Source organism: Leptopilina heterotoma, unplaced genomic scaffold (assembly GCF_015476425.1).
Source record: "Leptopilina heterotoma isolate Lh14 unplaced genomic scaffold, ASM1547642v1 Lhet_278, whole genome shotgun sequence".
Lineage (NCBI taxonomy): Eukaryota > Metazoa > Arthropoda > Insecta > Hymenoptera > Figitidae > Leptopilina > Leptopilina heterotoma.
Genome location: NW_025110986.1, coordinates 2,188,054 through 2,215,845, shown reverse-complemented (window position 1 = coordinate 2,215,845; position 27,792 = coordinate 2,188,054). Strand labels below are relative to the sequence as shown.

Sequence of the window (27,792 nt, the reverse complement as noted above, 5' to 3'; positions counted from 1 at the left end):
AAATACAATCAATAAGTGTCAATGAATACACACACACTTGACACGGAGATCGAGTATTGATTTCTGACAATTAAAATTTGAATTTTTTTAAAAAAGTTTTATAATGTTGATTTAGATTGTTAGTGTTATCTTTTCTATTAAGCGATTTCTTTTGCAAGTTAATATGAATCATTTCAGAAATCAATCTCTTTTGCCACACTAGTTCATTGTCGAGAATTTGAAATTTATCATAGTCAAAATCATGTTTAAAACTATTCTTATGTTGGAAAATTACATTTGTTTTTGACTTCATGTGTTCCGTTATTCTTTTTTTAATCATTCTTTTAGACTCGTCAATATAGCAAACTGAACAATTGTTACAATTAAGTTTATATACACACTGCAAAAAGAAGTATTTTAATTTAAGATGTTTTGGTAGTCATTTCTAAGATGTTTTGGTTGACACTTTTTAGTCACTTGAAACATCTTAATTTAAGATGTTAAAAGTATCTTCGTACACATTTTCTGTGTATTTTTGGGGCAAAAAGTTTTGAGGTTAACTATGAGCTCTTATGGAAAACACTTTATGTATCTTAGTATTTAGTAACTTACACTTATGGCGCATCTTATGATTCTCAAGTAACTTATCGCTAAACATCTTATTGCAACAGAAACATCTTAATTTAAGATACTTTAAAGAACTTACAAAAGTATCTTACTTTTCTAATATGGAAGAAATATCTTCATCACTGCTAAAACGTATAAAGCATCTTAAATATCAGTAAGATGCTTTAGAAAACATCTTATTTTAAGATGTATGATACCATTTTTCCATCTTACATCTTATTTTAAGATATCAAAAAAGACACCTATTTTTGCAGTGCACAGTTCGTCCTATCGCATTTTTTTGTTACATCTTTTCCTTTTTTAATATGATTATTATTATTCAAGTTACAAGGGATGGTTGTTATATTGTTTTGACGTAACAATGATGAAGTATCTTCATAAATATAGTTTAAGAATATTGTTATACTGTAACTTCTTAAAAATTATCTTCATCCTTTCAATTATTCTTTTCTAGAATTTTTAACTAAAATTCTTCTCTAAATCAACTATTTTTAATAATTTTCAAATCCATTTGTTTAAAATTCAATTTAACCAAATTTCGATTATTCGGAGGTTCCTGAATTAAATATGTATATATATATTATAGGAAATAAAAAAATATACTAATTTCAAAAAAAATTCAATTAAACTTTCTAAAAAAAAATTAATTCTACACACTGAGAGACCTTTTGGACCGTAGCAGAACAACGTATGCGATAGCAGCTACACTATGGTTTTGGTGAGCTGCGGTACAATTTTGGGTGCGTGACAATCCAAAATGTTGGTAAGCAGCTCATTGAAGTAGTGGGGATGCCGCCTTTGGTTTGCAGCTGAACAACTTTTGGATTGTACCGCAGCATGAAGGAGTATAAGGAGACATATCTCCAATGGGAAAATTTCCTGATATTGACTGTACTTCTCTGCAGTAAAATCGACAGGCACGCGAAAAGTAATAGCCTCATGTTCACTGATAACAGCGCCGCCAAACGGGAGAAATAAGTGCAATTTTACATTTTAAGTATTTTTATCTTTGACAGCTGATTGATATTTAAGGTTAGAGGATCCTCTGAGTGTTGTATTGTAAAATAGATGAACAGAATTAAATTGTTTTATACGTTATATAAATAGAAAGGACTTCAAATAAACAACCAAAAATTCTTTGCATTAAATTCATAAATGTCTGTTGGTAAAAGTATAAAAACTTTTACCCTTACAAAATAGTATATTAAATAAACTTATCATTCTCGGTGCTTTGAAAAAACACTTTTTTCAGAAGCATTTTTATTTGCTTTATAACTAGACATGCAATTTTTTATAAAACAATTCATATAACTATTATTTTATTGTTATTATCAACTTATTGGTACATAACCAAAAAACTACGTAAACAAAACTTTTATCATGGACAGCATGGAGGGTATATATTTTCTCCTGTAGGGGCGCTAATATCAGTGAACAAATTTCCGGTATGCCAATTTTCGTGCATGGCGATTTTACGCAGTCAAGTACAGTCAATAGGGAAACATATACATACTTCTCCTTATACTCCTTCATGTACCGCAGCAACCCAAAAATATAGTCCTGTAGCTTTCCTCCAAAATGGTCAGTAGCAGCCTATCGAAAGTCTGCTGCTGACCCAAAGGTCTCTCAGTGCAGAATTGCCAGTTAAAAGTATGAAGAATGCAAATTTTCAAAGATTTTAATTTGAAACCTTTTCTAAATTATTCAATTATTTCGAAAAATTCATGCACTCTAATCCTTTTAAATTTTTAATATTCAATTATTATCCAAAATTTAAACTAAAAATCATTTTTACAATTATTTTTATTAGCAAATTCTACGAGAATTCAATTAGTTAAATATAAAAATAAATAATTTATTAAATAATTAAATTTTTCTTAAAATTAAATTCTTATAAAGAATTTTATCACCAAATTTTTAAATAATTGAATTCTTTTGTTGAACGTTAATTAAATTTTGAAGAATAATTACATTTTTCGAGGAATTCGATTAAAATTGTTATTATTTATGAAAATAATTGAATTATTGCTAAGAAGTTTATAAAAAATTTGTAAATAATTGAATTCTTGTGAAATTTTTATTATTTATGAAAATAATTAAATATTTGCGTATAATTTTATAAACATTTTTTTTTAAATAATTGAATTCTTTTATAAAAACCTACAGATTAGCTCACTGAAAAAACATGGTTTCGAATTGAGTAGCCTATGCTACTCAATTTGAAACGCAACAAAAATGAACCTCGTAGGTGGCGCCACGTTATATGGCGTTTAACATGGGCTCATTTTGAGTTGCAACAAAAATGAGTTAAGGTTTTCTGTGTGCTCAGTCGAATAGATGCCTCGCTTGGCGGACGTGTTAGGACCAAAGATACTTGGTTCGCGCCCATTTGGCTTATTTTTCCGGCACGTGAGATAATCTGAGCGGGAGGTTTGACGTCGAGGTATAATGATGTGCACCGTCGATTATTGTCCGGTACACACCATTAGAACTCGACTGTCGATAAACCGGTTGTACTCAGGAGAGGTTTTTTACAGTTTCCCTCTCCACTGGCGAGAAAACTCATTAGACAGGTGGTCCAGGTAAATGCGAGTGCTCCTAATTTTCAAGTCGTTCTGTAGGCGTTTGTAAAACTGAACAATATAGAAATTCTTTTATTGTCACTGCTGTAACATTTTGGAACTCTCTTCCTAGTTCAATAACAAATGCAGAAAGTATTAGTATTTTTAAATTCAAACTCTTTAGATATTTGTTAGCACTTAATACGGGAGTGTAAGGTATGGTGGCGAACACTTTGTTTTTTGCATCTCTCTCTCTCTCTCAAATCAATATTTTTAAAAATTTCAAAAGCAGGCAGTTGCTGATATCTATTCAGCATATTTCTGTCAGAAGCGGTTGATAAAATTTAAATGCAGTGAAATTTTTTTTAGATTTTTTTTTTTTTTATTTTTTTTATTTTCGAAAGTTGTAAGGTATGGTGGCGGATTGGTGTATTCTACTAAAACATTATGTAGATATTAAAATCATTTATTAAAACTACTAGAAATGATGAAAAATAACAAAAAGAGAAAAAACTGATGATTTTAAATTAAAGAAAAAAAAGTTTCACTTCAGTTATGGTTACAATTTGGACATGTGAAGTAGCTGGTGGATGTTTTAATGCAACTAGCATGAACTTCTCGACCAAAAGTGTCGCAAATTCGTGAATTGTTGCGGTTGAGCACAAGAGGCATTAGTACACAAAAAGTGCAAAGACAATTGAAACTCTTGCAAAAAAATGATCAGCTACTGTACCTTACAAAAATTACGACATTATACCTAACAAGCTATTGTTGGAAATATGGTGGTGTTACTTTCATACAGCGCGAATTGAGTTTATCTATTTATGAATATTGTAAATTTAAAGTTCAAGTAATTTAGAAATATTTCAGTAAAATTATTTATTGAATAATTTCTATAGGGGAGAGTAGGCTACATTGAACCGGGTTTTTTCTAAAGTCCAAGAACTAATTAAATTTTACAAATTTTGATCAGGTTTTGTATCAAAATAAAACTGAAATATTCCTTTAGTTAATACACACGTGACAAGCACAAATTATTATGATTAAATAATGAAATTTAATTTTTTTCTAACCAGTTACACTTTTCTTATTTTGAAGGATCTGTATCTACATTGAACCACCTCTACACGGAAAAACTTTTTTCTAACACACGCACAGAAAGTACATCATTTCTCACCTATAAAGAGGGTGGAAAGTACGTCTTTCCCGGAGGCAGGGAGAGAATGTTACTTTCCCTCCCCGGGGTGGGATGTCATGGGGAGAGAAAGTAATATTTTCTTCCTGCTGCTATAATAATTTGTAATTTTTTTTAATAAATGCAAAATATAAAAAGAGCTATATATTTTTTAAGCTTAAATATGTACATATCATATTGTTTTTTTAATTAATAATGGATTTTAAATAAATATTACAACAATAATAATTATTATAATTGTGGTTAAATGTATATATTATTATTAATTATTTTTAATTGTCAAACATTCTAATCTCAATATAATCAGTATTGTGAATATTTGTTTCTAATAATCTAGTAATAAATTAACATTATAAAATTAATAGTATTTATTTCAAAAAATTCCGTTAAATAATTGCAGATTTGTACTTTCGTTTACGTGTGTTAGAAAAAATAGTATGTGCACCTAGGGAGGAAAATAGTGATTTTCCCGAGGGTGAAGTTTGCAGTTCTTATTGACTTCGCTCGCACTCGCCTTCGGCTCGTACGCTCGCTATGTCTCGAACTACAAACTTCACCCTCGGGAAAATCACTATTTTCCTCCCTAGGTGCACAATATACTATTTTCAAGAGTTATTACGAAACTTATTCAAGAACTCAGGATATGGAAAAAAAAGAACTTTTTTTAGAAAAGTTCAATATTCATTAAAGAATTTTCAGGTGTTTTTCTAATGGCTTGTAAATAATTGTTCTTGACGCTGCGACTGAATACTTCAGTGACTGCGCGCTGAAAAAGTCTCGAATTATTTAAGAAAGAAGACGTAGAGTAACCAATAGGTATACAGCGCCTGATGGCTTTAAGCGCTTCAAATATGATCTAAAGCTATAATATCGTAACGCGTCCACAGCCGAGTGGCATAAGGTGGAGAGATCTTTCTTAAAATCTCGAGGTCTCAAGTTCGACTACTCACGCGAGCAAGTTTTTTTTTTTAATTTCACATTTTTCAATTCTTAAACCAGTTCAAGACTTTTTCAAGCAAATTCAACAAGTAGTCCAGAAATTTACTACAGTTATCCCCGAACAGCTTAAAATAATACTTCAATCTACGGTTTTGTAGCATTTTTTGTTTCTTTTCCATATCCTGAGTTCTTGAATAAGTTTCTAAATAACTCTTGAAAAAAGTTTTTCCGTGTAATAAAACACTACAACTTACTTCGAAAATAATATTTCCACTTACACATTGTAAAAATTCTTATTTTCCACTCACAAAAATAGAAAATTCTTGTTAAATAGTTATTATTTGTTAATATAGGATATTAATATATTTCAATGTCAGATTTCATAGCAGAAGTGACAGTTTAAGTTTATCTTGTTGACAATTGTTATGAAAGCATGTCTTTTAGTATTTTTCTTACTAATTAGTAGAGCAGACAACTTTACAACTCTTAAAATTGAAAATTCTTTTTTTTCGGGTGGTTCAATGATGCCGCACTCACTGTATTTACATGACATTCGCAACAAAAATTGTTTATAATAAATTTAAGTATAAGACTTAAAATTCTTTATCACATCGGAATATTGAAGTTGACACCCTAAGCGAAATAAATCAAAAGTTTACTCATTTTCAAAACTTTCTATTTCAATAAAAAAACTTCATTATATTTCCACAAAATTTTTTGTTTTATACGTTAAAAATAGTTTTTTTATTGTTTCTTTGTAAATAATAAACCTACGTGCCGGAAATTTTTGGACATTGTCTGTTGCGGTAAAACTAACTTATATATTGAATAAAAAAAAATTTTACTCAGTCATTTTTCAGAAAATTAAAGTGATTCACTGTTGACGCTGGTTCAATGTAGCCCATCTAAGTAATAATTTTATAATAGTACGTTCTTCAAGAGTGAAGTTATTTTAAAAGAAATTATTGTCAGAAATAGAAAAATTTGATGGTTTTGTATTAGAATTCGAGATACTTTCGTAGTTAATTTATATATAAAATTTTTTATTTTTTCTTTATTAAAAACACTTACAAAACTTGAAAATCCTATTCTTAAATAATAATAATAATAATAATAATAATAATAATAATAATAATAATAGTTATAAATTATTTATTAATAAATAACATATCTACAGGATTATACAATTTACGAACTATTTAGTACGTGACACAGAAAAAAAATTACATACAATTTATATTTATTTATATCGTTTATTTAAATGAAAATTAAAATTTAAATAAAAGATAAATATATAATTATTTTATTTATTTTTTATCGTCACAAATTTTATATTTGATTCAAAAAAATTTTAGCTTCTGAGATAAAATTAATATTTTTTTTCTGTGATTTCTATAAATAGAAAAATACATCATTATTATAATTTAATAGTTTGTATATAAATTAATTATCAAACAAAAAAGGGAAGAATTTTGGGACATAAGAATTTTTTATACCACGAGTCAAATGGTAAATTAGAACACATTTTGATTAATGGTTCGACTCCGTTTTCTTGAATGAAATTCGATATTTTTTCCTGTGTTATTTTTAACTTTTCGGCAGTAACATCTTCAAAACATGTGAATAGTTTTTTTGATGTTTCAGAATTGGCGAAATTTTTTGTTTCCCTCCATTGCCATTTTTTTGGTTTTGTCTTATCAATCTTGCAACTGTTACAAGTCTCCCATGATGTTGAATCACTGTAAAATTACATATACAGTGCCGCTCAAAAGGATTTGCCCACCCTACGCCATGCAAAGGCATTACAAAAAGTTTTGTATCTTCAATAATAATAAAGATAAAATCTTAATCAAATATTTATTTTAAACCTTAAGTATTTGACTTGAAATAATGCAAAAAAAAAATTTTAAAAAAAAATTTTTTTATTGTTTAATTGCTGAAAATAAAAAAAAAATTTTCACTTTTTTTGAAAAATTTCAAATTAATACAATTTTTGAAGAAATCATCACATTTAAAATCTACAAATGTCATTGGAAAGCATTTTTTGTAACCTTTCAAACGATTTTTTGAAGATTCCTCTACGATAATTTTTAAGAAAGATATGATCATTTGTTTATAAAAATAGCCTATTTTTTCAATTGTTGGTAACTTGAGAACAATTGATTTTTGAAAAAAATTGTTAAGGGAAAAAATGAGCCTCTTTGTGCGTAGAATTAGAAAAAAAATATTTAAACATTGAAAAAAAAATTTTTTTTACATTTTTTCCTACTGTATATATTTTTAAGACGAATAACATATACTTATCAATACATATCGATAAAATTTAATACAACATAAATTATCACTGTTAAAAAGAACAGTTAATAATTACACTTTTTAAATATTTAAATAACATTAATTATAAAACATTTATTTGTTTATAAACAATTAAATCAGTGTTGTTAAAAATTTTACTTTTAAACATTTTGAGAGTAAAAATATTAAATATTTTTTTCATCGAAATGATATCCTTTAGTTTTAATTAAAGCCTGGCAAATTCGAGGCATTCTTGATACAAGTTTCTCTAAAGTCTGGCTTGAAATTTTTTTCCATTCCTCTTGTAAAATACTCCACAAACTATGAGTTGAAGTAGGACAAGATTTACGCACTGCTCGATCTAAATGTTCCCATAGCATCTTAATGGGATTTAAATCCGGTGACTGCGGTGGCCATTCCATGACCTTCAGTACATTTTTGGTTTCAAGGTTATTTAAATAATTTTTGCAAATTTTTGAGGTATGTTTCGGGTCGTTGTCCTGTTGGAATATGAAATTTTTACCTATAACAAATTATAAATGTATTTCAAATAAAAAATTAAATTAAAAATTAAATTAACTAATAAATGAGCTTTTAATTTATAGAAGGATATTTAATAATCATTCATATTTCGTTATAAAATTTTAATATTTACTTATTAACTTATGATATAAATTTAATAAAATATTTTTTTAAGAAATACTATATAATGTATTATGTACATTTGTTGTAATTTTGTATTGCTTTACCTATTAACCTCTTTCCCGATGTAACAGCGTTCTTTTGCAGTATTGTTTTATAACCCTCTTTTTTTAAATTCTATCAATTTTTTTAATGTCACCAACCTTTGAACCCGCAAAACATCCCCACACCATGACAGAACCTCCACCATGTTTAACTGTGGGGACGATGCAATCTTTAGAAAATCTTTCATTTACTTTTTTTCGAACGTATACTCTTCTTTTGGTACCGAAAATTTCAAACTTGGATTCATCGCTCCATAAAACTTTTCTCCAAACATCTAAAGTCCAATTTTTATGCTGTTTGGCCCACTTCAGTCGCTTTTTCCTATTAATTTCTTTTAATAAAGGTTTCTTTACTGCGATTCTTCCGAAAATTCCGCGTTCATTAAGACGTCGTTTTACGGTGCTCACACTTAATGTTTTGTTAAAAGCTTTATTAACCTCAGAAGTGATTTCCGGTGCTGTTAAACGTCTGTTTAAAATGCTTGTTCGCACTAGAAATGTATCCTCACTTTTTGTAGATATTCCTGGTCTTGAAAGATTAAAAAATCTATTTTCAACACTATGAAACTTCGAAAACTTTTTCACATTGTAATCGACGGTACGTCTTGATATTTTTAATTCTTTAGAAATTTCACGATAACTCTTCCCACTTTTATAAAGAAGAATAATTTTCACGCGCTTTTTAACAGTCAAATTTTTAGACATTATTTTACTCCTGTATTTTACCACTTTTTTTTACACCAATCATTTATTATTTTAAAACATAATTATAACATATTACAAACTGATTACGTATTAAATAGAAATATAAAGCATGTGATAGTTTCTACAATTTTCATAAAACTGATATTTTAATTACAATATAATGTACAAAATAGACAACTAAACCTTCAAGCTGTTTATAAACAATATCGGTTTCCACATTAAAAGCTATTCAAATACTAATGAAAATAAAAGTGTTAAATTCTATTAGGAAGAATATTAAATTTCGTGATTTTATATTGAATGTTATTTTTAACAACAATGATTTAATTGTTTATAAACAAATAAATGTTTTATAATTAATGTTATTTAAATATTTAAAAAGTGTAATTATTAACTGTTCTTTTTAATAGTGATAATTTATGTTGTATTCAATTTTATTGATATGTATTGATAAGTATATGTTATTCGTCTTAAAAATATATACAGAAGGAAAAAATGTAAAAAAAAAAATTTTTTTTCAATGTTTAAATATTTTTTTTCTAATTCTACGCACAAAGAGGCACATTTTTTCCCTTAACAATTTTTTTCAAAAATCAATTGTTCTCAAGTTATCAACAATTGAAAAAATAGGCTATTTTTATAAACAAATGACATTTGTAGATTTTAAATGTGATGATTTCTTCAAAAATTGTATTAATTTTAAATTTTCAAAAAAAGTGAAATTTTTTTTTTATTTTCAGCAATTAAACAATAAAAAAAAATTTTTTTAAATTTTTTTTTGCATTTTAAGTCAAATATTTAAGATTTAAAATAAATATTTGATTAAGATTTTATCTTTATTATTATTGAAGATACAAAACTTTTTGTAATGCCCTTGCATGGCGTAGGGTGGGCAAATCCTTTTGAGCGGTACTGTACATATATATAAAATTTTATTTAATTTTGCAATTTAAAATTTCACTGAGAAAAACATTTTTTAATTAAAAAATAAGTAGCTTAACAAAAAATATGTTTGAATTTAAACATATTTTTAATTGAACGTAATTTATTAATTTTTATTTTTTATATTTTGCAGGTTTGTAAAGTTATATGTCATTTAAATATTTTTCGTAAATTGTAAATTGCAATGCTTGATAATAATTATAAATTTAATAATAATAAATAAATATTTAATAGCTATTAATGAATTAATAATTTATGATAATTATAATGGTTTCGAGAAATACGTACCTTTCTTCTTGAATGCAGTCATAATAAGGATAATCAAGTGTAAAACATTGTGGTCTTAAAATATCAAAGTAAGTTATTCCAATACTTAAAGCAAGTGGTGAGCAGAGACTTGATAGGCAATTGTAAAACTCTTCATCACAGGAACATTCTACTCTGTCAATGAAAAATATATTTTATTAATAATTTTCTACTCTCTCTATAATTCTAAATCAGTCAAAATTTTAATCTCGATTTTAACTTTTTTATTTAAATTAGTGACTGACTTTTTGCTTTCGAATTATATAGGTGATAGAATCTCATAAAATAAACAATGATTGTTAAGGGCATCCGGGAAAAATCGAGCCCAAAAAGTGTTTTCCCGCGTGTCGTCTCACTCCTAATTAATTAGAGATATTTAGTTCGGATTTATCATGATAATTAGGGGAATTCATGATGATAAAGAATATTCTCGAAAATTGCAAGTAATTTTTGAAATAAATATTGAAAAACGAAATTACAAAAGTTGGATTTTTGGCGAAAGTGAGAGACAATATGGCGGCGAGCACACAGACAAGTGGATCTATGTGTCAGTGGTCAAGGAGGTGGCGCCAATTCTCGGAAGTGGTCGCGAGTTGAACTGAGGGAAATGTATTAATCTCAAATTACTCCACTTTCAATCGTTAATAAAATAGTTTCCTCGCAAAATTATTGCTAAAACGGAGAGGGCCGCTCCTCGGAGAGTCTTCCTCTATCACCCCTCCAAATATGAACCCGAAATATTTTATCCTCTCAAAATGAGACGTCTATACTGAACCGTTCAAAACCCCTTTTTTCCGTATATTTAAACAATTTTTTTCAATAATTATTTATCAAAATTTCTCTAAATTCCGAGAGGACCGCTGGTCCCAGAGCATTTCTCTATATTTACCAAAAAATCCCGACTCAAAATATTCTTTTCTTTTTAAATGAGACGTCTATCACGAAACCAGTATTATTTCCCGGATGCCCTTAAGTTAAAGAATCATGATATATTTAGCACAATAAAAAGTATAAGAGACAAGTACACTAATAATGGCTTCCGCCGTGTATCTCAAAAAAGACTATTGACTGAGAGTTGACTACAGTTTTGTCTGTGCAAGTCACGGAATTTAAATTGTCCCCACTACTTTAAGTCTCAAATGAACACGCTGGTGATTCGAATATTTAATGTTTCAACAGTTCCCCTTAAATGCGTGTATTGATTCGAAATTCACAAAACACTTAATCCCATTCGATTCATATGTTCTAGATGCATAGAACCTCCAAGTCCCTTGGTTAGAATATCTGCCATCATCTCGCCTGTTGGGATGTATACGATTTTAATTATTCCTTTCCTCAAGACCTCACGTACGAAATGATAGCGATTACTGATGTGTTTGGTCCGGTTATGGAATACCGCATTCTGTGCGAGCAATTGGGCTCCTTGGTTATCGTTCCAAATAGGGGTTGGTTCTCCCATGTTGACTCCGATTTCTTGTAAAAATCTCCGTAAATGAATTGCTTCCTTTGCTCCATCAGTTAAGGCCACATATTCAGCCTGAGTACTCGAGGGTGCGACGGTACGTTGCTTTCGCGACTCCAAACTGATCGCAGGTCCAGCAAAAGTGAACACGTAGCCACAGTCGGCATCAAAAAATCCTTGTAGTTCGATCCCTGTTTTCCTAAAAACAATTCCGTATTCCAAAGTACCCTTTATGTATCGCAAGATCCTTTTTGCGGCGATCCAATGTTCTCTGGTATAACATAAAACAATTGTATTGACTTAGAGAGTTGACAGCAAACGCAATATCGGTCCGAGTTTATTTTGTGATTTCTTCGATCCGTTTTCGACCTTTGGATATCAATATGACATTGTCTACGTAAGTTTCTACTATCACAATCTCTGAATTACGTTTTGCCATGTAAATGTATGAAACTGCATTTAGAGGCTTCCATCCTAGTTTGCGAAGTTCCTTGTTTAATTTTTCGTGCCATTGTCGTCCTGCTTGTCGCAAAACGGATAATCCCTTCTTCAACAGGTAAAATTGATTTTCTTTTTTAAGATTCTTCAGTAAGTTGACAGCCTTTGTGTGCAAATTTTTATCGCATTGATCCTTATCCAGTTGCATCTTCTTGATCATTCGAAGTAAAATCTCCTCATACATGTCAGGCAATTTCATAAAAATTTCTTCCTCAATTATCCCGTTCAAGTACGCAGTGATGATGTCAAATTGGTGGATTATCATATTGTTCTCAATCGCAAAAGCTGTTAATATCCTGAATGAACTAAAAGCCGCTACCGGAGCGAACGATTCGTGGAAATCGATTTCAGGCTGCTGCGAAAAGCCTCTCGCCACGAGCCGTGCTTTTCGTCGTTCCAAGTTTCTATCCGGTTTATATTTGTTCCTGAGCACTATTCGAGAGCTAATAACATTCTTACCCTGAGGTTTATCAACGAGTTCCCAGGTGTCGTTGATTAAGGATTAAATTTCGTCGCCTACAGCAAGTAGCCAATCAGCTGACTTAGACTTGGTCTACCACTACCACGACGTCATTGACCTTCAGGTTGTTGGACTTCTTACCCTTCAGGTAAAATCTCTTCTTCGATTTCCTCTCCAGCTTCTTCTTCGATTTTATCAAGTTCTTCTTTAGATGAAATTGAGAGAAATTCATCATCTTCGTTATTGATGTTGTTAATGGGATATTCGATCTCGATTTCCTTCGTTTTCGTTCGTCTCCTGTCCGTGAAGTTTTAGTTTGATGTTTTCGGTTGCTTGATTTTTCGAGTTCATCCAAAAATTTTACATCACGAGTCGTGATTATTTTTCGTTTTTCCGAAATCCAGAATCTGTAGGCTTTCGATTTTTCTGAGTAATCCACAAATGTACATTCGATGGATCGGGGTTCAAACTTCCCCTTCGTGGGATCTTTGTTTAACACATATGACTTCCAAAGACCTTGAAGTACGAAATGTTAGTCTTTGATCCAAATAGAATTTCGTATGGGGTATTTCCATTTACACTCCTTGATGGGCTCCTGACCCTGACGTAATTCGCTGTGGCGATAGCTTCTCCCCAAAACGTCGGCGGCAGATTCGATTCGAGCAGCATACACCTAGCCATCTCAACTAAAGTTCGATTTCGCCTTTCGGCAATCCCACTTTGTTCGGGTGTGTGTGGAGCCGTCAATCTTGGTTTTATTCCAGACTGATCCAAGAAATTGTTAAATTCATTGTTACAGTACTCCTTTCCATTGTCTGACTGCACACATTTGATAGACACGTTAAATTGATTTTCCATCAGAGATTTGTACTGTTTGAAAGCTTCCAGTACATCGGACTTTTCTTTGATGAATCGTATTTCGCACCATCTTGTGCAATCATCGATAAAAACAATGAAGTATTTTTATTATCCTAGCGATTCCACCCTTATCGGTCCGCATACATCGGTGTGAATGATTTTAGGTGGTTTTGTAGAGCGATCGGCATTTTTCGGAAAAGGAACAAACATTGCAATTCGACAAATTATCAGTCATCTTCTTCAAATCTTGTTCATTTAGGGGACCAAAACGTTTGTGACACATTTCCAAACTAGATTTTCCGTCGTTTACCGCTGCCTGAGTGTTCTCGTGGTGGAGTATCGAGACGTTTTTAGTGACAATCCGGGTTGTTTGCAGGAATATGAACATGTTTTTAAATTGACTTCTGATCATCCTTATATTTGAATGTCTTACACGATTCCGATCAAGTTTTAAGAGAATTAAATAGATTAGAGGCACTAAAGGTAATCGAGCGCTCCAATAGTCGACATTGTAATCCGATTAGGGTTGTATTGGAAAAAGATGACAGTGTTAGACTTTGTCTAGACGCACGAAAATTTAATCAATATATAGATATTGATCTCGAGGGCCCACCATCAGTGGAACAATTATTACAAAAATATGCAGGAACTACATTTTTCACTAGTTCAGATTTCACCTTGGGTTATTACCAGATACTATTTATTGGCCAAGGAATCGCGACCGTTCGTTGCATTTGTAGTAGAGGGTCGGTGTTATCAATTCTGTCGATTGCCGTTCGGAGTAAAGATTGCAGGAGGCATATTTGTTCGTGCGTTGAGTCAGGTTTTTGGATCTGAATTTGAACAATTTTTGACGAATGACGATCTACAGATGATCTCGTTGTCGCCTTAAAATGCTTCGGTGATCATATAATGCATCTAAGTAAAATATTTTCTCGTTTGTGGGGAATGTGGGTTAACTCTCAGATTGGATAAGACTTTGTTCGCTAGAAAGAAAATCCCTTTTCTGGGTTTTATACTAGGCACGAGTGGGGTTAGACCGGATCCCCTGTAAGATCAAGGCCATTCAAGATATTACTGAACCGAAATCTAGACGGGAATTGCAAAGTTTCATCGGGGTTTGTGGCTATTATCGTCGATTTCAGTCAAAATGTGCAAATTTATTAGCTGGTTTTCGACAGATTCGTAGTTCCAAATCTGATTTCAAGTGGACAAAAGAACATAGCGAGCAGTTTAAAAAAAAGATAAATTTGCGGAATGCATAATGCTGAGACATTATTTGAATGATAGATCTTTTATTTTGCGCACTGATGCATCGAAAAGTGGTATTAGCGCGGTGTTTTGTCAGGTTGATGATTCGGGTGAGGAAATGATTATAGCTCTTATTAGTCGCTGTCTTACTAGTTATGAGGCAAATTGCTCCGCAACAGAACTAGAACTATTAGCAATAGTTTTTACCGTGGTTCGGTTAAGAGCATATTTGCTGGGCTCAACTTTTCAAATTTACACCGACCATAAGGCATTGACATTTTTGTTAAAAACATCGTATTAGAGTTCGCGCATCATTCGTTGGTCCCTGATTTTGCAGGAATATTCATTTATTAAATCGCATTGTAAGGGAGTTGATAATGGTTTGGCAGACTATTGTAGTCGTATAGGCTCTAAACGTGCGGAAGATTCTAAAATAGTTCAAATTTGTGCAGCTTTTCGGGAATCTAATGAACAGAATATTATATATGAGTCATACATGGAAATAGGTGCAATTGATCGTATTGATTTGCCAAAATTACGTAATGTTGCAAGAATCCAGCATGAGGATGCTATATTACAAGATATTTTTGATTTTTTATCGGAAGGTAAACTCATGGATGGTTATTGCGAAAAGAACGGAATTTTATGCTATAATTCGAAAAATGAAAATTTGTGGCGTTTAGTTGTCCCAGGAAATTTAACAAGGGGGTTGTTATCACAAGTTCACAAAAGTATAGGTCATATGGGAGCTTACAAGACTTTCAAGCATTTATCAAGAAATTATAATTGGAAAGGGATGCGAATCCATATCAAAAAATTCGTTAATAATTGTGATTTATGTCAAAGAGTGAAATAAAAAAATTACTTAATGACAGGGGCTTTTGGAAACGTGATAAATGATAAACCAAATGATACGGTATCAGTTGATTTTTTTTTACCTCTCCCGCAGTCGAGTGGGGGAGTAAAATACATATTCATGTTAATTGACGTGTTTTCTAAACTAGTGACACTTTTTGCAATAAAGCGTGAGACAACCGAGGCAGCAATAAATAAAATAAAAGAATATTTTGGAACTGTTGCGAAACCTATACGTGTCCTATGCGATAATGGAGGCAAGTCACTTTACATAAATGGGGTGCATTTTTGGCTGAAAGCGAAGTGCAGTCGGCCTTCGTTTCTGTCAGGCATCCTGAGTCGAATCCGGCAGAGCACGTTATACAAGAAATAGGGCGTTTATTTCGCACTTACTGCAGCGATAGACATACGCGATGGTCCCTATACGTTAAAAAATCCAAGACTGGATTAATCTTTCTACGAGTAATGTGACCGAATATACCCCATACGAATTGAACTATGAACAAAATCCAATTGACAAAATCAGAACGCTACTAGAGTTTCCAGACGGGCAAGAAAATTCTCACACGGAAAAAATTGAAATAGTACAATTAAAAATAAAAAGGGCTTGCGAAGTACGAAGTGAGAAACAAAAATCGACAAGCAAAATAGACATACAAATAGGACAACTCTTATTATTAAAAGTTCCTCATCAATCGAGCAAAGAGAGCAGAAAAATTTATAAATTTTTTCACATTTATTTTCGACCATACCGAATAAATCGCATTTTTGGTTCAAATGCGTGCGAATTAGTTTTAATAGATCCACCAAACACTGTTAAAGAAATTTATAACCGATTGGAAAAAAATTGAGTATTATTGTAATATTGTTTTTTTATGAATGTGTGATTGGATGCATGTAATGTGAGTCGAAAAGTGTTGAGTGAGAGATCTGTAGATAGTCGTGATCTGGTCTAATGAAGTGTGATATCTTATAAGTTATCAATTAACATTATTAAAAATTTTAACCCTTGGTTTTTGGTAATGTTTTGATATCCGGAGCATGATTGCGCATCATTAGGATTTGATTATGGCGGAATTCACGCCAAATGTCCAACCAAAATAAAAATGTTTTTTCATCTTCGGGCTCGTTTTTTTTTATTTTATTTTCATTGGAAAGCTGAGGTTTTTTCATAAAGAAAGAGAGGTAAAGCATATGTATAGCAAACTACCATATCGGCGAAGTGCGTAGGTTCGTTTTCGCGGTTACTTGTCACTTATTGTTAGTTTAAGTATGATTTGGTGTTTTTGTCAAAATTTTTAAATTTTGGTCTAAAATTTACAAATAGTAGATTTCAAGCTACGATTAAAATGATAAATTACAAAGAAATTAAGAGAGTGCCAATATCACAGGATATTATTGAAAAAGCGATAGGAGAAGTATTGCTAAATAAAAATTGCATTCGCGGAATACCTAGGAAATTTAATTTACAATATACAATAAGATTGGAAACTGTATAATTATAATAATTAGCAATAATTATTCATTACGCCCCGGGAGTTGTCCAATACGCCCCGGCTCGGGGCGTATTTTGGAGCTCTGCATTGCTCCAGAAAAACTGCTGTAGAATAAAAAGTAAAAGTCATGTAGGGACGTTTGTAGTCTTAAAAGAAAGCTGAGATACCAGAGTAACTTTTCTGGAAGATAAACATTCAATTCGAAGAAAAATGTCCGAGTAAAACAACAACGAGTGAAAAGTTAGCCATTACGCCCCGGTCTCCCCTACTCAAAACGTATACATAATGTTAATTTTTGGAAATTGAACTAAATTTGAAATTTATTATAGTTTATAGAGAAACTGATCTTGTGGGTGAAAAGCCGGGGACAAAAATTTTCGCGTGTTTACTTAATAAAATTAATTAAACACGACGAAAAAATAGTATAAAGTGCGTTAAAAATAAACAACGAAAAACGGTTGCAACAAAATATGGCATCTGTGGTGAAATTAAAGGAAGACTTTAAAAAAAGGTAGAAAAACTTGTCAGTGTAAATCGAAAACAGGTAAACTTAACATAATATTCAATTTTCCTTGCTAAAAGCTCTTTAAAATTTATTAAAATATTTGAAAAATAAGATTATTTGTCATGTTAACCCTCCTGCGCATAGAGCCGAATATATTCGTCCAAACTAAAGTGTTACCGCCCGAATAAAAATTAGGCTCCGCTCTATATGTAGACCCTATGTCATCTTGCCTATACTAACAATGCGACATAAGCCTGCGAGTTAAAACTAACATACAGCCTATGACGGAAATGTAACGCTCGGCTACATAGACTATACATATAGGCTTAACAATGTAGGACCTATATAAAAGTTCTAAATAGGCTCTATGTAGGTAAATATACATACGATCTACGTAGGGTTAAAGTGTAATATTTATATAGGCCAAATAATATAGAATCTACATAGAGTGTAAATGTTATCTCTACGTAGACAAACTGATGTCAAATCTATGTGTATGTAGTATCTATCTAGGCCAAATAATATACAGTCTATATAGAGTGTAATTTATTCTCTACAAATAGAAGGGATTGATATTAAGTTTAGTTTGGTGTTAAAATTAATTGTAAATATTTTATTATTCTAGTTCTAATAAACAAACAGAAATTACAATTAAATAAAAGAATAAAATTAAAACAATTTCATTATATTTATATACATTTATTCAGTTCCAGTTTTTCATAAGATAAAAAAAATTAAATTCGTATTTATGATACACAATTTATTTATAATTATTTTATATACATATTTTAAATTTATTGAATAAATCAATTTAATAATTTCTATAAAATATAATTAAAATGTATCACTCCTTTAAAATTCCATATCACACAATAACACTTAAACAATTCACTTTGCAACAAATTGTTCACTTAAAAATATCCATTTTAATGCAACAATTCACAAAAAAACTCACTTCACAACAAAATATTAACTTCAAAATAATTTTATCCCATGCGATTTTAGACTCTTTCTATGACAAATGCTAAAGAGCAACTGACGCTCGAAAGACCTTCGGAAAAAGATTTTACAGAAAATATTTGAAGTCTCTGAACATTTGCTCTGTATATTTCAATCTGAAAAACTTCTAAGTTTTTGTCTAAGTAAATCTATAAGAAAAAAAGAGAACTGGAACAGCTATAAAATAGTCCCCCTCTTACAATGAGGAACCCTTAAGATGGTCAACTACGACTAACCAGATGTGACAAACTCTTAAAAACAAGAATATTCTTTTAACATTTTATATTTTTGCCTTCATATGAAAAATGTTTTACAGTTTTAATAATATTAATAAATTAAAAAGTTGCTTTTAATTGTTTGTAAAATAATTATATTTTTAAATATATTTTACATACTTCTAAAAATATTTCTAAATCTTTGGCAGTCAACATTTTTTAATAAGATTTTGGATAAAAATGATTTTCTATTAACAGAAAAATAGCTTGTTTTATTTGATTTTTGATTGCTCATATGTAATCAGGGTTTTTTCTAAATTATATTAATGAATATCATATTGTGTTCGTATATCCCATACAGATATTACATCTCTAGGCCTATATAGTGAGACCTACTCATACCTTATCTCGATATTACGTTTGGTGGCCTGTGTCTTTTCTACATACGAATGTAGATGTAGATCCTACATAGATTTTACGAAATAAAGGCCTACATAGAAAAGCCTATACAAAACTTACCTCAACATTACGTAGGGTGGCCTATATATTTCCTATGTACGAATACTAATGTAGATCCTAAATAAATTTAATATAAATATGGGCCTACATAGGTAGGTCATTACCTACCCAAATATTACCTCAATACTATGTTGGATGACCTATATCTGTCAGACATAGGAATGTTGATGTAGATCCTACATAGATTCAGAAATTGCAGGCCTACATAGATATGTCTACACAAAACATATGTAGACACTACATTGTAAGGCCTACATCAATTGACTATAGAAAGGCCTACGTATATCCTACATAGATACTACATCTTATAGGCCTTTATAGGAAAATCTACGTACACTCCACATAGAATATACATAACTTGGCCTACATAGAAGGCCGATTTTAAGGCTACATAAATACTACGTAGTATTTAGTACATAGTCCGTGTTATATTTTTATTCGGGATGGATTTACTTCAAGCAGGAGTTTTACCGTCCTAGGACGGTAAAACTGCTGATAAAACTGCTGCTTGAAGTAAAGGCATACTTTGCGTCTCAAAAACCACTTCATAAAAAATTTTAACGACAACAGTGTTTTCAACCGAAAGCTTATTATAATAATAGTATAATTTTTTAAAATGATTAATTATTTAACAATTTTCAATAAAACATATATTTAGTCGTAAATAAAGATACATTTTATCTTCACATTGTTATTAAAATATAATTACATGTGATTTTGGACGACAGGGAGGTAAAATACTTTTCTCTCCCCGCTATGACGTCACAGGAAGGTAAAGTAACATTCTTGGCTTAGTGGACTGCAGTTTTGCATTATTTATGTACTTTTATGTGTAGATTTTAGGAATAATATACTGAAAAACTGTTGGTAGAGCTGTTCGCCCAATGCGGTGAACTGCTGTGTTAAAAAGAAACGCACAGCTCACTTTATTTTTGGGCGAGCAACTCTCCTTTTTGATAGAGCTGCTGAACTATTTGTCAAGCAGCCTCTCACCAACGCCATTGCGGTAGTCAAGTTTAAGAGAGCAGCTCGCCCAATTTTGATAGAGCTGTGAGTTTAAAGTCAAGTAGCGCTGCACAACAGTCAATAGCGGAACTGTTCTACCAACAGTTTTTCAGTGTAAAGCAAAAATATTTGGAGTTGATCTTTATATGGTTCTCAACGAAAAAATTGATATTTTTGAAAATTTAGTCAAAAAAGTGTGTACTCTTCAGTACGGGTACGCATGTGTACTATTTACCATAAAAATATTATTTTAGCTTATTTTTAAATTTTTATCGTCATTTTGAAAAATCTTGTCGAACATAAAGATTACAGATAATAATTAACAATCCCAGATAGCACGTAATCTTATGCTTACTAACGTAACTTAAGCTTACTGTAACCTTGCCGTGTAATGTTACTAAGATTGCAGCGCAAGGTTACCGTAATGTTACCATAAGGTTAAAATGTCCTACCTGTCGTAAGATTACACTGTAAGATTGTCACAATGTTATTTGGTAAGCTTGCTGTAAGGTTATTGCAAGGTTGCCGCAAGGTTACAAAAAATGTCTGCAAATTTTAAAAACGAAAAATTTCTAAGTTTCTTTATCTCTTTTATAATTTTTATTTCTTAATACGCGCGTATATTTAAAAAATTAAAATTTTGTAAATTGTAGTAACCTTTCAGTGTAAACTTACAGAAACCTCACAGTGTAACCTTACGACAGGTAGGACATTTTAACTTTATGGTAACTTTACTTTACTTGCCCTGAAATCTTATTAACATTGCACGGCAAGGTTACAGTAAGATTACCATAAGGTTACGTGCTATCTGAGAATAATTTCTAACTTTGAAACAACAAAAATAGTATATTAACCCATTTCTTTATCATCTTGTTGCTTACGATATTTTTTATTCCAAATGCACAAAAGTGTCAAGAAAAACGCATGGGAACAGCTGATTTTCTTGCCCATGGGAGAACACGCTCGCCATTTTCATACGGTCGAAGAAATTAATGACTTTCCTCCCTGTCGTCTGCTATCAGAAAGCGCCATTTTTGTGCATGTGGGATAAAAGCAGGAAGGAAGAGTAAGGAGACCGAACTCTGCTTCTACAAATGTCTGAGAAATATGCACGAAAAGTGCCAGACTCACTGTGTTCTAGTTGATCACCAATTAAGTCGATCATGCGCATTGAACTAAAGTTCAGTGTTGACATAGATGAAAAGTGTGGTTATGTCAAGGTAAATATTACATAGTTTAAACAGTGTTAATTTTAAAAGCAAATTTATTTATTTGCAATTGTGATATTCCCAGGAGGAAAAGTCGGACGAATGTCGGAGTTTACAACCGCCTGGGATCCGCGCCCGTGCGGACCGCCAGTACCGATGTTTTGTACCGATTCGGATCCCAAAATTCAACCGGCGCGGAACAGATTAGGCTCAGAATTTTGGATCCGCCTTTCTACTTTCGTCAGTACTGGCGTGGTACTGGATTTGTTCCGCCTGCGGATTTCATTCTTCTACGGGCGTCGGAAGAATGACGGATGTTAGGTCTGTACTGGCTCGGTGCTGGGGCGGATCCGACTGCGGATCTCGTCATTTATTGTTATAGTTCACATTATCAGTATAATCATAAATTTATTTTATTATATATATCATAGCTAATTAATTATTACAATAACTAATTGCATTTATCATAATAATATTATTATTATTATTATTATTTAACCAATAAATAAATTAATTGTATTGATGCAAAGGAAGAATATAAGAAACTTAATTTTTTCATTATATTTATAAAAATCCAACTTTATTAATGTGCAATTAAATAAATAATTTTTAATAAATAATAATATTAACTTGAAAGAAAATGTGTTCAATATATAATAATACCTACAATAAATAACACATTAAATAAATATATAAAAAACAGATTATTAATTAATTTATTTATTATTAATTAATTAATAATCTCTTTTTAATTTAAACAATATATTAAGTAATTATTTATTGACACTTTTCTGCAAATTAAATAATTAAAAAAATGTGTTGTGTATTCAAATTTCATTCAATTATTAATAATTACGTAATAAAATATTAAAAAATATAATAATAAAATAACAATTTTAACAAGTTCCTTTTTAAACGAAATATTAAAATATTCATAAATACCGGTATTACATCAGTTCGTATTTCCAAATTGCCTATTGCCGCGTAGTAATTTTACAATTTTCATTTTTTAGCTAGTGAGACTTGAAAGCATTTAAGATTTGAGAGTTCCATGCGAGCGTAGCATAGTGGTTAGCGTGCGAGATTTCGGTGCGTAAATATTCGGTTAGGCGTAGGTTCGTACCCCCAAGCGTTAGGATTTTTCAAATGTGAATATAAAAAAATACCGTTAAGTGTATAAAAAAATGTGTAAAGTGAACTATCAATAAATTGTTATCAGTATTTATCTTTTGCAATTAATTATTATTTTTTTTTGATATTTGTTGAAATTATCATTTTGATCCGAGTCGGTTGTCAGGCGGTAGAATGCCAGCATTACCAGCGCACATCTGGCTAGGAAATATCTAAGATTTTTTTAAAGCGCTTTCTACACAGAGTTCGGGCTTACTCTTCCTTCCTGGATAAAAGCAATGTTTTAAAAGAAGCAAGAAGAAAGAATTCTATACTAATTTTTTTTTATAAATAGAAATCCATACTCATGTGTAATACTTACCATTAAAATATTATTTTGTATTTATTTGTTTTTTAAGTCAAAATTATTTTCATTAAAAAATGCCATGTAGAAGTTCCAGGGACTTTCCAGGGGGGTACTTCCATGGAATTTTTCGACGTGGGATTTGTCTATCGAAAATTAACTAAACTTTTTGTTTTGAGGTTTAGGCCAAAGAAAGTTTAGGCTTTGGCCTAAACGTCAAAACACAAATTATATTACGATCCAAAAACTGACTTTTAACAAATTAACTAAACTGCATTTATCAGAAATTAACCGATAGTGCCTTCACTGTCCACTCCCGTGTAGCTACTTTTTTACTACTTTTTTCTGTCTTTAAAATACTTTTTGCTTATTTTTTAAAATTTATTATCGAGTACGAAGCCTGCACATTTTAAATTCGTTATATTTCTTTCTCTTTTTTCTAAGTTTTGACATTTAAATTACAAAAAGAATGGGCTAATGTTTGGTTACAATTTTTTCCATATTTATAAATTTCCTGCTTGTTATTCTTCTTTTAGTTGCTTTTTATTTTATTTTTGTTTGCTTTATCCACTTATTATTTTATTTTCCTTATTTTACTTATATTTGAATTCTGATTTTTCATTCCTGCTGACTCGTATGGCATTGAAATTACTTTTGAGCGTTACAACGCTACATACATTGTGTGAGTTTGTATATATATAAATTTATATATGTATTACTTTCAATTGTTTGCAGTATTTCGATAGAGGTTTTGATCCTGCTTGGGATCATTTTTGACACTTTACAATTTACCGTGGTCCGCTTCAAGTTTATCATCTACAATGGGAAAATCGTATGAAATGTGGCGCGAGCGAAGTCTCATTCATTTTTGTTATACAGTGCGATTCTCATTTTACACTTGTCAAGATGAATTCACATTTTTTCTCTGTTATTTCTATTTTTATCGTTGTTGGAACTATTATTATTTTATTTTTATTATTTCTTTATTACTATTATTATTATTGTTATTTTTACTATTTTTACTACTATTATTATTTACTTTTTACTGAATTCTTAATGAATAAAAAAATTTAAAATAATAATTTTAATAATAAATGCTCAGAATACATTTTATTTTTATTTTTTACACTATTTGTATTATTATTAATGAACAAAACCTGACTTTTTTAAACTTCTTATTATTTAACCTCTAAATTAAAAATATTGAAAATGTTTATATAAGATTAAAAAAAATTTTAGCTAAAATATCAACAAAATAATTAAATTAAAGCTTCATTAAAAAAATCTACGTAGGAAATTTACAAAATACTATATTTTAATGAAATATTCCTACTTTATTCAAAAGGAACATATTTTTCTATAATAAAAAAAAATTACAAAAAAATTTTTATAATAATAATGAAAAAAATAATAATTTTCGACATTTGGAAGCTTCTTTTGAAATAAAGTAGGAATAATCCTAGCATGTGGATGGAATATTCGAGGAATGTTTTTTAATTAGTTAAACATTTCAATCTGAGTAAATCAAATCAATGATATACATATTATTTTAATTAAAAAAGGATAAACCTTGAGAAATGTCCACCATTCGAAAGGCCATATTTTGATTCTCCAGAATATATTATATTTGAACAAAGATCATGTTGTCGGCAGCAAGCATCGGTTTCTTTAAAATGTCCCAAATCGTCATTGTGTTCTGCAATGTCTCCATCACCACACCAACGTGTCCCTTATAGTAATAATTTATTTTATCATAGGGGAGATTGGGAAAATGTGGGCCACCTCAATTATTTAATAATATTTATAAGTTTGATCATCCAATTTTTTTTTATTTTTTTTTTTGTTCATCCAAAGTAAATTTTTCATTAGCATTTTATTACTTTACAACGCTTTATAATTACCTATAAACCGTAAACAAAAATCACCTGAAAAATTGCATTCAAATATTTATTTTGGACCTTCATGTTTTTATTGTTTTTACAAGGATTTTCAAGAATAAATTATAAAAAATATTTTTTTAATTATTGTGTGGGATTGGTACTTTGACTCCAAAAAGAAACTTTGCATCAAATTAAAATGAATAATAATACAAAGCTTTTTGTAAAATGAAGCATTTGGGGAATTGTGGGACACTTTTTTTAGGGTAGTATTTATTGCTTGTTTTTGGCGATTTAATTGCAAATATTATTAAAATCACTCATAGATATAGTAATTTAACAAAAACAATTTGTTTCATTGCGATTCATGCGATAAAGCTGTTTACTTAAAAATTTGTAATTAACTAATTGTGATTCCGATTAATTTAATTTTCTTACTTTTTCTTTTCAATTTTTAAACTAATAATTAAACATTTTTAATATTTCTAACCATGTATAAAATATATTTCATCGTTATTTTTGATTTTGAACTCAATTTAGGCAGTGGCCCACAATTCCCCAACATTTTTAAAAATCATAAAATTGCACTCTATGGTAAAACTGAAATTTCTTTAAGGTAAGTGATAATTTTGGGAAACTGACCATGATATATGTTAGTTTATACCTCCTACTAACACGAAAAATTTAAAAATTTGAAAAAAAAATTTTGTGTGTAAGATATTGAGCTAAAAATGTGTGGCTCACAATTCCCCAATCTCCCCTACTCTCTAAATTTTAATTAGTAAAAATGTTTACTAATTTGAATTATTAGTAACTGCCTTTCTGTTTTTGAATTTGTAAATTTTATTAATAAATAGTAATTTCTACTAATTAATTAGTTAAATTTACTAATTTAAAAGCAAAAAATCTTGACATTAGTTAATTTTTTTACTACATAATACAAATTTATTTAAACTTCTTGAAGTGAGAAAATTTGATCGATTTTTAAAATTTATTTTCCTATTGTTGAAAACATATTGAAAGCTTAAACAAACAAAATATTTTTTCCGCACGGTAAATATTCTCAAAAATTACTCACTGAAATAAAAACAAAAAATACAAATGAAATATTTTAATTTATTTAATAATATAAAAGATTTCATATAAAATTGTAATTTTATATAAAAATACAAAATTAGATACAAGAATTTAACAATTTTATATGCAATAGCATAAAATAGTTTTCGTTATCATAATTATAATGAATTTTTATATTCTAAATTAATGAACACGTCTCTTACCTGGAAAAATGATCCGAAATGGTTTATTTTTCTTTGTTCCATTATCCGATCGAAAATCAAAAAACACTTTTTCCGTTTCTGTCACTTTAACTGATGTCTGTTGAATTGCGGCCAATTCAAGTAGCAATAATATTGTAAAAAAAATTGAGATACTACATCGAAACATATTTTCTTGAAAAACACAAAATTCTCTATATACTTTCTTATGTACTTAGTTTTAGTATCATATGATAATATTTTACTCTCCAAACGATAAAATTCATGATACACAATGCGCGAAGTAAAATAAAAATTTAGGAAGTTTATTATTGAATTATCTCGTGAGAAGATGAATTTAATCGCGACAAGTGAATCACACTATAGATCCATGAGATACTTTAACTTTGTATATAGATTAAAAGTATCAGGTGATGTTTTATTTAAAGAATGAGAGAGTATATTGACAGTGTATGTGTCCGAAGACAATTTTCTGATGCAATCAACGTTTGCTTGTTCCAAAGTCTAGACAATATTTTTTTCACTTGTTCGTTAACCCGACGAAAAAGTGACGCAATTTTATATTTCATCTGATTTGAATGTGTTTGTGTTAGTGTTTATTTAATTTTTTCCAAATCATGTTTGGCGGTTCGAGCCATATACGAATTATTGGTTGGTTTAATTAATTATTGTTGATAATAAATATTACATAAAATGTACAATTTTAAATGTATTGAAATTGAAAACCTTTGACAGAATTAATTTTGCGGTTATTTCGCCTGCATTTATTATTATTAATTATAAAATGATTTACTTCAGTTCGTTCATTTGTTTTCCAAAGTGCACGTAAACAATTTCAAATTTTGTAAAAAGAAATATTTCGAAAAAAAGTTCTCCTCGCTGACAGGATGGTTTAGCCCACTTGAAAATTATAGGATTTGTTCTTCATATTGATGAGAATTTATGGTAAAAATTAGAAAGAAAAAAAGTGGGGTTTTTGAGAAAATCGACATTATTTTTTTTATAAAACTATCTCTTATTTCGTTAATTTTGAATTTTTTTCAAATTTCAAATTGGATTTTGAAGAGGACTAGCCCATCTACAAGTTTCAAGAAAAAAAATTTGATCATACTCAATAGAAAAAAAATTACAAGCGAAACCAATAGTTTTTATGAAAAATAAAAAAATACGGGTCTCTTTATTTTTCATATAGAATAACATATTTTATCAGCAGTTAAATCCATGACTTAAAGTTTGTCAGTCTGCCTGATTTGAAATGGATTCAGCCTTAACATGAATTTAATTTGACATAAATCTCACTTGACATAACCCAGGCGGAAAAGTCGGACGAATGTCGGAATTTACAACCGGCTGGGATCCGCGCCCGTACAGACCGCAAGTACCGACGGTCTGTACCGATTCGGATCTGAAAAAGCAACCGGCGCGGTACAGATTATGCTCCGACTGTCGGAACCGTCTTCCCACTATTGTCAGTACCGGCTCGGTACTGGATTTCTTCCGCCGGCGGATCTTATTCTTCTGCGGCGTCGGAAGAATGA

General features: G+C 30.1%; 2 protein-coding genes across 3 annotated transcripts in view; both read right to left on the bottom strand.

The window, feature by feature from the left end:
* LOC122504061 (tensin-3-like) overlaps window positions 1–27,792 on the bottom strand; it is a 566,797-nt gene that overhangs the window by 277,048 nt on the left and 261,957 nt on the right. The gene's annotated exons all lie outside the window — the stretch shown is intronic.
* LOC122504064 (phospholipase A2-like) lies at window positions 6,635–26,719 on the bottom strand. Its single transcript, XM_043614949.1, has 4 exons — window positions 26,258–26,719; window positions 24,670–24,829; window positions 10,278–10,430; window positions 6,635–7,040 (listed from the first exon to the last, which is right to left on the bottom strand). The coding sequence occupies exons 1-4, from the start codon at window positions 26,421–26,423 to the stop codon at window positions 6,752–6,754; spliced, it is 768 nt and encodes a 255-aa protein (XP_043470884.1). The 5' UTR covers window positions 26,424–26,719; the 3' UTR covers window positions 6,635–6,751.

What these genes read in the sequence shown, in the direction of transcription:
- LOC122504064 (XM_043614949.1), bottom strand. Translation starts at nt 26,423, where the DNA reads ATGTTTCGATGTAGTATCTCAATTTTTTTTACAATATTATTGCTACTT. An exon ending in ATTTCGGATCATTTTTCCAG is followed by an intron (nt 24,830 to 26,257) that starts GTAAGAGACGTG and finishes TATTACTATAAG; the next exon opens with GGACACGTTGGTGTGGTGAT. An exon ending in AATGGTGGACATTTCTCAAG is followed by an intron (nt 10,431 to 24,669) that starts GTTTATCCTTTT and finishes TTTCATTGACAG; the next exon opens with AGTAGAATGTTCCTGTGATG.